This window comes from Crinia signifera, chromosome 1, assembly GCF_055691185.1.
Source record: "Crinia signifera chromosome 1, ASM5569118v1, whole genome shotgun sequence".
In the NCBI taxonomy this organism is placed as follows: Eukaryota; Metazoa; Chordata; class Amphibia; order Anura; family Myobatrachidae; genus Crinia; species Crinia signifera.
This window is the reverse complement of record NC_139217.1, coordinates 439,325,093-439,337,353: the sequence shown is the minus strand read 5'-3', so window position 1 is coordinate 439,337,353 and position 12,261 is coordinate 439,325,093. Positions and strand designations below refer to the sequence as shown.

The 12,261-nt window shown below is 45.5% G+C and overlaps 1 protein-coding gene across 2 annotated transcripts in view; it reads right to left on the bottom strand.

Annotated features, from left to right (window-relative positions):
- Nucleotides 1-12,261, bottom strand: part of ANKRD55 (ankyrin repeat domain 55) — a 105,088-nt gene that overhangs the window by 30,317 nt on the left and 62,510 nt on the right. Inside the window, exons 9-11 of one of the 2 annotated variants that reach the window (XM_083153531.1) lie at nucleotides 10,762-10,836; nucleotides 8,193-8,360; nucleotides 2,963-3,615 (exon numbers count right to left, since the gene is read on the bottom strand). In XM_083153531.1, the coding sequence (XP_083009657.1) occupies nucleotides 2,963-3,615; nucleotides 8,193-8,360; nucleotides 10,762-10,836 (896 nt within the window). The remainder of the gene's footprint in view (nucleotides 1-2,962; nucleotides 3,616-8,192; nucleotides 8,361-10,761; nucleotides 10,837-12,261) is intronic. The other variant, XM_083153537.1, reaches the window with a different exon arrangement.

Here is a 12,261-nt window from a genome sequence, read left to right as displayed (position 1 = left end):
CGCAAATCAAAGCTCGCGGGCCGGCTCCTGATTGGCTACCGGCACGCGAGCTCTGATTGGCGGACGGCCCAGTCACAGGGATGCACAGTGAGGCGTAGGAGAGACGCACAATGCACTCTTTTCCCCTCAGAGGGAGAAGGGAAGTGCCGGTGGGTAATAAAGAGATGGGCGGCAGGTAATGGAGGGACGGACGGCTGCGGAGTGGTCGAGCCACCCGGATCGTTGCCGAGAGCTACTGGTAGCGACGACCAGTTGGCGACCACCAGTTGGCGACCACTGGTTTAAACTAACACTTATGGGAAAATATTTGCCTATTTTCAAACCTTCCTTTTCTAGGAAAGGTTATTGAGAAAGTGGCTGCAACTCAACTAGAAGCCTGCCTGTCAACCCATGATATTTAATCATTTTGGATCTCATTGCAGCATTTGACACTGTGGACCATAGGATTCTAAATAAGCACCTGAAGAATTTCTAGACTGAACAGTCTTTAGCTGGTTCAAATCATTTCTCACTTTCAGGTCACAGAGTTTGTCTTCTGGAGTAGACTCATCGTCACCAGTGCCAATGCCATGTGGTGTCCTACAGGGTTCTATGCTATCTCCCATGCTTATTGAAGCATACATGCTATCACTGGGTGAAGTACTTAGAAATGATGGCCTGGTTTACCAATAACCATACCTGTCCTTTGCTCCAGGTACTGATAATGATAACCCAATAACAATCCTACAGTATAAGAATGCCCACACATATAAAAAAGATCTGCAGATAATACCAGATAATTAAACATGTTTAAAAACCTGATTAAGCAATCGATTGGCGATTTTGATTGGGATTGCCAAAAGGGGAGCCCACACATCTAAAATTAATTGTGGCAATCATCTCCATATCTGAAAATTGTCACAATTAATTGCTGATGTATGGGGCCCTTAAGGCTGTCTAGCTGAGCTCCAGAAGTGCACGAGTGCTAGATGGCTGCAACTGATCCCTGATAAAACAAAGCTCCTTATGACAGGTCACAGGACAAGGCTGCAGCATAGTCTAGCAAATAATAGGACTTATGCTTGGAGGTTCAGAACTACAAAACACTAAATTTTGCCGTTGTCCTGGATGGTGGCGTGACACTGAAACATCAAGTATCAGGCAATATCAATAGCAATGCACTCCTACCTGGGTCTCCCAGCAAAATAATTGCACCACCTGCAGATGGTATAAAATGCTGCTGCCAGGCTAATAACCAACCAGCTCCATTCCACCCACATAACACCCATTCTCTACTCCAGGGGTGGTCAAACATGTCCTCATGTTCTACCAACAGTTTGCGTTTCCCAGACCGCTTAGGTTTAGTCATTACTTACTGTCATATTTTTAAACATATGCTGCAGTCATTCCTAACCAACACATTCTACAGATCCACAGGTGGCCTGGAAAACATGAACTGTTGGTAGCTCTTGAGGACCAGTTTGGTCACTCCCGCTCTACTCCCTTCACTGGCTTCCTGCAGGATTGACTTACTCACATTTGAAGCCCTACAAGAGAGGCCCAAGGTACCTGAAGACGCTTCTGATTTCACACGGTGATTTGCATATGATGGACTGTTAACTAGGGATGGCCATCGTTGCCATGGGGGGGGGGGGGAGCTATGCTCGGTGTCGCGGCACTTTGGAAAAAAAAAAAAACATCGTTTTGCTGTTCCATCGATGGAGGGAAACCATCTGGTTCTCCCCCATCGATGGCAAAAGCATTGGACATCGGCCATGAACCATCAATGATTTCAAATCATCGATGGTCGATGGCCATCCCTACTGTTAACCCTATAACTGTACCTACAATCTCCTCTGGGGAATGAGCTTTTAGGTATGTGGTCCAATTTCTTCATAATAAAATAATAATTATAATAGTCATAGTAAATATGACTTAATTGTCATATTGTAAATCAGAGCATGTTACATTTCAACATTTACAAATATATGTACAGGATTCCCATTCCCATGATTCAATATTTATTTCTTGAAAATGAAGCTTCTTGGCAGGGTACTGTTACATTTGAAACACTACTAATGCTATTTGACTAAATTTGAATACATGGCTGTGATTCCAAAGTTGCAACCAATTGTACAGTCACCATTTGCATCTTTGTATTCATCACTATAAACGTTACATTATACATTATACAAACTGACACACAAGCCACACCCCTTCAGGAGACTGCATTAACGATTTTTCAATCACCATGTGAGTCTGAATGTGCCAATACACTCCCATACCATGCCTTTACTGCACTTTCAATGATAATGCAAATCCACGGCAGTTGCACTCACACCCACTTCCTGCGATTCCAGCTCTAGCTCCACCCCCCTAGTTGCAGTGAGTCTCAAGTCAGACATAAGATAAAAAAAGGTTAATTTCCTGAAAGTTGCACATGCACAGTGAGAAAAATCACAATTAGAGACGGGAAAAGGTCTGAAATTACTTTTAACACTGTGCAAGCATGACAATAAGCATAACTGAGTCAGACAGGAGAAAGCTAACTGATTATTACATGGTGAGTTTGAAGAAACTCAGGGAGCCCGAGGTGTGCTCCCAACACCCAGTGCATGACCTAAATCATGCATAGGGGGCCTTACGTACTTATGGACCCTCTCCCAAAAGAGAAGGGCCCCATTACTCCCCTAACCCCTCTTAGCTATAAGGCCAAAGAGGGGAAAAAAGGGATCGGTGGGTCCTCTTCGCCGGAGCTCAGAGAGATCCTCTTTACTCAACCCCCGGAAGGGTTAGGACGGTATGAACATAAGGGTCATACACACAGCCCCAAAAAAATGTTACAAACTACAGAAAACGGAAAACGTGAAAAGTGACAAACGTGAGAAGGAAAATAAATAAATAATATCACCCCCAAATGCAAAGTTAGTAAATGAGGCCCTGCTAAATTCATTTAGTATATTCCTTCCATTGTACACTTTACCTGAATGTGAATTTTCCATATGAGGAAGATGAGGGGGATATAGGCTGTCAATATGATTAGATTTTTTGGGCAAAGCAAGATCCTTGAACTTGTCTGGATGAGGTGAAGTCCATGATTTATGGGGGAGGATTTGGTTAGCAGCTATATTCCAAGGATTATCTTTCAAAGTCTGGCAACTAATCCTGTGGTCAAACAAGTCATGTTCACTCTTGCTTTTTTGAGACCTGTGTGCAAAATGGAACGAGTTGTTCTGCGGGACATCTGACGTAGTCTGCAAAGTTGTTAAAAAGGTGTTTCCAAGAGTTATCGGAGGGAGACTCTGCGTTCTTATGGGTGGAAGACCTTTGCAGTTCAGCTTGTCTGGCAGTAGATATTTCTGTGAGTCCACTGTCCTTTTTTTACAATTGACAGAGGCCATTTGTTCATCTGTTGGATCTTTGCAGTTTGTGTCCAGGATACAGTCAAATGTGGTGATGATGTCATCAACCTCTGAGGTCTCTTCTCCATTATACCTGAGTTTGTCTTTCTGGTGGGCTTTCTGCTCCATTTTCTTCTTCTTGCATGAGAATATCTGATTTAGCACAGTGAGACGTCCTTCTTTCCTGATGCCTTTGGAGCCTGGTGAAGCGAGCGGTTGCAATGCATCTGGTCTACTGCAAATGCAGAAAACATGGATGTTATCTAACAGAACTTCATCCAATACATCAATACTAATGTCTAATCAATACTAAACATTGGCCATCGGCCAGCTGCGCAAACATTTTCATTCTGTCCACCCGTGGATCAGGCCTTCAGACTTAACTTTCAGCATATGTTGGAGTTTATAAACAGGATCTATCTACATCCCCAAGTTCATATGACCACAAGGTGTCATTAAAATAAATATAATTACTTCAGATAAATTATATCAAAATATATTCCCTTTAACCTTACCATACATAATGCTTAGGTAATGGAGAGCACAAGGAAAGAAGACTATGGGCGGTATTCAATAAAGGATTCCGACTGTCGGAAACGTCCCGGCACTCGGAATCCTGGGCTGTTTTGGCTTGACAGGAACTCAACAGCTGGAATTCAATGTTCCGGCTGTCGAGTGTCGGAAAGAAGGCGTGTGGACAAAAAATGTCCGTGAGCTCTCTCTGCACATCAGCCCCAACTGCAGTGCAGATGGTTTTGTCCATTAGAGAGAGAATTTGCTTTTGAGAGTGAACTAGAATCAGGCCCCATGTGTTTGTCACACATAAGTAAAAAAATAAATAAAATGTCGACCATATGTATGTAGGGATGCCAATCCCGGGGCCTTTTTTTCAATCCCGAAAATTGGGGATTGAAAAATGCCCAATTCCGGGATTCCGGGGATCCCGGGATTGACTTCCCTAATATAGAAATGAGGTAGCCAGGTTAAACCCACCCCGGCCGCCCCGCATATTAACTTACATGTGCAGTGCGGTGCGGCCAGGAGGGTGGCCAGTGAAGGCGGGAGCCGCGAGGGAGTTTTGAAGTGGGAGCCGGTGAGCGGGTGAAGCTGAGAGACAGTGAGCGAGCGAAGCCGGTGGGCGGGCACACAGTAAAAACGTGTGTCTGAGCACTCGCTCAGACGCTGCCCGGCATTACACTGCGCATGCGCAGTCTAATCCCAATTCCCGGGATTGGAAACTCCAATCCCGGGATTAAAATCCCGGCGTTTTAGGGGCCAAATCCCGGGATCCCACCGATCCCGGGATTGGCCACCCTATATGTATGTTGACCACTGTGACCACTGTCACATTGATCATTTGAACCTATCGGCCTTATACACTGTTGACCTTTTACATTTCTATTAACAGTATTTACCTTTAGTACACATGGACCATACGGGGTTGACCTATTGACTGTTGACCTACCATTAGGAACCCTTGGATATAAACCCAAAATCTCTGCGCAATTTAAATCTGGCCCACTTGGACAGCAACACGATTTGTCCAGGTGAAAAGTGACCTGCTTCTTCTGCTTACAGATCCAATGTTATCATGTGATGAAAGAAACAATGATGAAAATGGTTCCGTATATTGTAGATTGTTTTTAATTTCGTCCTTTATAGCTTTTACAGTTACCTCCACACAGACTATGGGTGAAATTTACTAAGAACGAATAGCTACGAATGGGCCTATTTGTAGCCATAGGTAAAATAAGGCCGGTATTTGACCCAAAAATATGCCTGGAAAATACTACTTATTTTCCAGGCGAGTGTTTTGGGAACCAGGACTGGCCCTTGAGCCAGTGTTTTGGGAACCAGGACTGGCCTTTGAGCCTGGTGCTGGTTTTTGAAATTGCAGGGAACCCCTAACTTGACTTGTTTGGCCCCTGAATTTGTAAAACCAGGACCGGCTGGTTATAGTCTTTTGGGGGAATCCCACGCTTTTTTTTGTTATTATTATTTTTTTTTACACAGGGCAGCATTGCACATATCTGTCTGATCCATGCAATGCTGCTGCTTCATACGTATTTGGTGGCCGTAAATATGGCCGCCAAATACGTATATAAAATGCGTAGGAATACAAATGCATACGGCCGGCTATGCCATCGGAAGATACGAATCCGGTAAAAACTGCAGATGAGTAAATTTGCCCTATTTACAAGGCCGGTCGTATCCATTGGTAACCGGCATCGGCCGTATTCCACATTCTTAGTAAATTTCCCCCTATGTACAGTATGCTACTTAATTATTCACTCACTTCAAGCTGAGACTGGAACATAATGTAGTATATTGTTTCCCAAAGCACGAATATATCATTCACAGGAATATTCTGCAGGGAAGATTAATATTATGCATTGGTTCAATGTTATGTGTTTTCTTCAACAGTCCATGTATATTGTATGAATGAAGTGATATTGTGTGAAATGCTAGTGTAGTACTGTGTCCACATGGTGTGATTTGTGCTATAGATTTTGACAAAACCACATAGCACATAATGCAAATTGCACCATGCTGTGCAGCATCCGATCCCGATGTGATCCCATAAGCGCAGCCCCACAGCATCAAAATCGTATATAGAAATAAACTGTGCAGCACACTCTATTTCTATGATATCAGAACGAGGGCCATGCTGCTTAATGCAGCATGCCCCCACATCCAACCCCTTCACCCTGCCAGCAGATGCTAGCACCCTGCCGGGTCCCAGCGGCACCCATGTTGAACCGATATTGACGGCCACCAAATTGCCCCGTGTGTACACACTTTAACACGTGCTGCGTCTATAATTAGTCAATATTCAAAATAGCAACGAAAAAAAGTATAAATTCATATTCCAGCCTATTCTAGCAGAGTAAGAGACCGTGGGGGTTATTGTAATTGGTTCGGTCCTCCGCACGTTCGCACGGGGGAACAATGTTTTTCTGCATTTCTGTGTATGTGCAACTACATGTTCTTTGTCCTGCTCACACCTAGCAGTGCGGGTGGGGGGCGTGGGGCGATGGCGGTGAGGGGCATAGCCCATGGAAACACCCAGCATTTCATGGGTGTTCCCATGAAAACACTGGGGGTTCCCATGCAAATCGAATGGTAACATGGGAGCGGGGGGCAGGTAGCTGACGTCATAGGCCGCACAGGGCGCTCGCAGATCAGAGAAACCATACAGGCGTCTCTGATCTGCGGGCACTGGAGAAATCATTCCATGGTCACTGACCATCGAATGATTTTTCTCCTGCACCCAAAGCTGCGAATAAATGATTATGCAAATCATCCATTTGCAGCCGTGCGGGGGATCGTGCCATGTAAGGGGGGGGGACGACGACAGGCGACCGTATGGGCGGCATTTAGTCCACACACAACACTGCAAAATTCGCAGTGTTGCGTGTGGACCAGAATAAGGTCCCATGTTGGCTCTAAACCAGGGGTCCTCAAACTATTTTGCTCTGTGACCCCATCAGATAATAAAAGTAATTACAAGAGCCCAGCAAGTTACTGCAAAAGGTAATCACATCACATGTGTAGTCAGCAGACAGCACATACATGGCAGCATTGTGGAGGCACAGAGTGATGGGAGGAGTCTAATATACCATAACCTATCACATCACATGTGTAGTCAGCAGACAGCACATACATGGCAGCATTGTGGGGACACAAAATGTGAGGAGTCTAAATAACAGACAACAAAGATTTTTTGGGCTCCTTGAATCACTGACTGAGATTAGAAAAGTCATCAGCCTGATGGTCAGCAACATGGAGTCGCGACCCCATGCTGAGAAGGTCGGGACCCACTATGCCACTATGGGGTCAGGACCCACAGTTTGAGAACCGCTGCTCTAAACCATACAGGGGGGAGATGTTTCAAACCTTCGAAAGAGAAAAAGAAGACAAGTTCCTACAGCAACCAAACAATTCTAGCCATCATTTATCTAGTACATTATACTGACACTGATTGGCGGATGTGAGCAATTTCTTAACTTGCTATGAATGTCAAACTACAACCCATAAATGTATCTATACGCTTTGTTAATCTTATATATAAAAGCAGTTGGTCTGTTTGTAGGTCTGCCCAGTTATGCTTTCGACTACTCTTACTCCGATTTGGAAGAACCCAATACGAGGAGGTCCAGTTGGATTCTGGCCAGGATTTAGGGGGGGTCTATGCGGAACTTTGACACAGGGAGCCTGTTCTGGGAGTTCCACTGGATGGAATAACGGAGGTGTGAAGTCTGTGGGTGTGGTTGCTGCATGAAGCAGGATGACACTGCTTTCGATAGAGCAGATCAAAACACTGTGCGACTCAGGGTCTCTTTCGTATCGAATCGAAAGAGACACTGAATTGCACCACATGTAATGGGGCATACAGAGTTTATTTACTAAGATGGAAGTTTTTTTGAAGATGGTATGTTGCTATGGGCAACCAATCAGAATCTACTACTTTATTTAGCACCTTGAAGAAGAGATATAATCTGATTGTTTTCCCATAGCAACATCCCATCTGAAATATAACTTATTAAATAAACCCCCTAAGAGAATGAAAAACTCGGCAGAACCCAACTGGGCGATATTGGACCGACTTTGGACCGATTTAGGTTAGTACGTAAACCAGGACGAGTCCTGCGTGATCGCTCAAAGTCCCCCATTAGCTTCAGCTTTTACATAGTTAATTTTATTCAAAATGATAAAATGATAAGTCTATACGGAGACATTATTTAGAAGACCAGTGTGTATACATGCAACAATTTTTGGGGGTGATGAGGTTTCTGCTGTCCACATATTTACCTGTTCTCCTGAGAAAGTAGTTTGATGCATATAGCGTGCCCGCAGTACATGGCGTAGGTTAGGGGCGTATTCTCATTGATGTCCCTGGGGTTCATATCTACTCCTAACTTCAGCAGAGTCTGAACGCAGTCAGATTTTCCCGCTGCTGCAGCCCAGTGTAGAGGAGTTCTAGAGCAGAATATGTAGAGACATAAATACACCTATATATACACACAGTATAAAGCACACATATTATTTACCAACAGATGAAAATATGACTGGTTCACAATCACGAATCTACAGTATATGCTTAGATAATGGCCTGTGTAGCCTATCCCTAAATCCACTGTTACCAGTACTGCTAGGAGGTGTGGCCAGATGTAGGTTGGCCCCACCCGGACTTCTACAGGAAGTACTGTATATGCTAAGTGGGTTGCCCCCAGAGGGGACTTGGTCCTCATACTTGGTATCAACCTTCCCCTCCCTCCAACTCTCATGCATTTCTATGTACTTAAATTCACTTCCAATTTTTGCACCAATAAAAACAACATATATCCAGTTTTATGAATGTACATAATGGCAAATAAAGGGTATTATTCAGACCTGCTCGCTAGGCTGTGTATAGTTGGAGCCTAGCGAGCAGGTTAACATTGCCCTGGCAAACGCACGCCCCCTGCCAGCCGGATCCCTCGCTGCGCGCGAATGTGTAGCTTACACATCCGCTTGCATGCGCCCGCACAGAGGAGAATACATTCGATGCTTGCTCACCATCAAATTATTTTTCCTATGTTCTCAACAGAAATGTAAGATTTACTTTTCTGCTGCATGCTGATGTCCGGTTTGGGCGCAGGCGCTGATCTCATCTGACATCATCTGCCCGCCCAGAGCAGCCCGGGGAGCGCCTGCGTTCCAAAGGGCCCATCCAGCATTTCTATGTTCATGAAATGCCAGGTTTCCACCCTGTTCGCTGCGGGGGTTTGCACCTGTCAAACAGGCATTTCAAATACAGGCTTGCTATTGCAGGAATTGTCCTGCAAATGGGGTGCCGGACGGGGTCCCAACATTCGGCATCCCAACAGTCATTTACCCAACATCGGGATCCCGACTGTTAAAACACCGACAGACGGGTTCCCAATAGAGGGAGAATAGAATAGGTGGCGAGCGTAGCAAGCCACCGTACCCGCAAGGGGTGGTGTTGCGCTCACCATGCTGTCTGAGTCCGGCCAGTCGGGATCCCGACTGTCGTAACCCTATACCACACCCCTGCAAATGCACATACGGGCAAATACGTCAGTAGATAAATGCAACTCATATCCCAGAACCACCAAGAACAAAATTTAAGTTGGGAATTCAGAGCCAAAGTCAATGCCAGATGAGAGGAGGCTCAGCAAACCAAGGTCAGCAGATGGGAGGCCTAAGAGGAGGTCGGGACAAGGGTATCTCTGAAGGTCTCAGAAGTCCAGCAAGCAGAACCAGGTATTCCTAAAAGCCTCGTATTTACTATCTGCAGAAGTCAATATATTCTCCACCGCCATAAAGAAGTCTTACAAAACTAGTAATAAACTGTTAGACACGCTGATGTACTGGAATAATTCACTTAGCAGCAATATTTAAGTGACAGAATAGGAATTTCTTGTGTTTTGAATGGGGCAGTGGAGACAAATGAAACAGCCAAAACACAGAGACAGACAGGTCTAGAGCAGTGATTCTCAGCCTCGGCCCTCAGGACCCCCAAATGCTCACGTTTTTTACAGGTCACCCGGCAGGTGCACAGGTTTTTCACTGCCACATTTTAAAAGATCCGCAGGTGGGGCTAATTACTTCACTTGTGATTCTGTGTGGAGACCTGGAAAACGTGAACTGTTGGCGGGTCCTGAGGACCAAGATTGAGAACCACTGGACTAGAAGCAGTGGAAGCTTGGACATTGCCATCATATGTGAAACAGGTTACGAGGAGCCCTAATCCGGCCATACACTAGAGCGATATCGTGTATGGAAGATTTTTGACAGGTCGTGCGATCAGTTGTGATCAGTTGTGATCAGTTGTGATCAGTTGTGTAGTATATCGGTTCGAATGGAGGTCCCGCGAGTTGAGAGGTTGACCATCAGATCATATGTGCTGCACGTTTGATCACTCGTGATTGGGTGCAGATAGTGTGTTATTTTTTTTTTGCACATGCAATCAGTCGTTCGGTGGCTCGCACAACTGACCTCATTTAACTGGCAATTTCTCCAACACTTCCATCCCCCCTGTGTGACGATAGGTCCTATTCGGCAGCTGAATCACACAAAGGATCGTTAGCACATCATCCGCACATTGTGTGTCAAAAATAAACCAAATGGTGAGTCCAGGGCTGCCGGGTAGTTTAAGGGAAATCATGACACAATCAGAATCGCAAGCAGGTCTAGGTTCTAGTGTATGGCCATCTTTAGAGCAAAGCAAGCATGTGTTGGGAACACCAGTCTCATCTTTGAGAGAGTATCTGGACATCTATACCATTGGGATAACAGACTGTATTGAGTTTCCACCATGCAGGAACTAGATGATCAAGAGTGAGTTTAGCGGAAAATATTTTTTAACTTATCTTACCCCAAAATCATCCCAGACCTCTTGTTCCATGGTTCTAGTAAGTTATGGAAGAGTTGAACTAGCATCCGCTGACAGCTGGTTATATAGCAGGGAGATAACATGAGTTGGGACACCAGAGCTAGAAGTACTCAAAAAGTCTAGGAGCCAAATGTACTGGAGGTACTGGAGATTGAAGGAAATGGTGGGCCTGCACATATTGCCATGTTCCGGCCAAAGAAGTTCCACTCATCACACAACATCAAAACAAGCTCATTTGACCCCTACTAACTAGCTGTCCAACATGGAACAAAGAAAACGGCCCAAAAACATTATGGATCTATAATAAGCCTTGGATGGAGATAAGGTGAACAGAGATAAAGTACCAGCCAATCAGTTCCTAACTGCCATGTCACAGACTGCGTTTTGAAAAAGGACAGGAGCTGGTTTGGCTGGTACTTTATCTCCATCCACTTTATCTCCATCCATGGCTTGGTAAATAGGACCCTTAGTGCCCTAGGCAAGATCTTGGTTGGTGCCCCTTATATATTCCCACCCACAAGTTTAGTTAGATGTGGGTGTGGCTTTCCTCCTCCTGGCGCTGGAAGATACCATCAGTGGAATAAAGAGGATATGCTCCTGAGGGATAATAGTGTTTTACTATACCTAAAGACAAAATGATAGGGTTTAAGGGAAAGGCACTTATACTTTAGAAGGCATTTTATAGAGCACATCTCTGAGCCTTTCAGCACAGCACCCCTCTCCCCTTATAGCAGAACACAGCACCCTTCTCCCCTTACAGCAGAATACAGCACCTCTCTCCCCTTACAGCAGAACACAGCACCCCTCTCCTCTTACAGCAGAACACAGCACCCCTCTCCTCTTTACAGCAGAACACAGCACCCCTCTCCTCTTACAGCAGAACACAGCACCCCTCTCCCCTTACAGCAGAACAAAGCACCCCTCTCCTCCTACAGCAGAACACAGCACCTCTCTCCCTTTACAGCAGAACACAGCACCTCTCTCCCTTTACAGCAGAACACAGCACCTCTCTCCCTTTACAGCAGAACACAGCACTCCTCTCCCCTTACAGGAGAACACAGCACCTCTCTCCCCTAACAGCAGAACACAGCACCCCTCTCCCCTTACAGCAGAACACAGCACCCCTCTCCTCTTTACAGCATAACACAGCACCCCTCTCCCCTTACAGCAGAACACAACACCCCTCTCCTCTTTAAAGCAGAACACAGCACCTCTCTCCCCTTACATCAGAACACAGCGACTCTCTCCCCTTACAGCAGAACACAGCACCCCTCTCCCCTTACAGCAGAACACAGCACCCCTCTCCCCTTACAGCAGAACACAGCACCCCTCTCCCCTTACAGCAGAACACAGCACCTCTCTCCCCTTACAGCAGAACACAGCACCTCTCTCCCCTTAAAGCATAACACAGCACCCCTCTCCCCTCACAGCACAACACAGCACCCCTCTCCCCTTACAGCAGAACACAGCACCCCTCTCCCC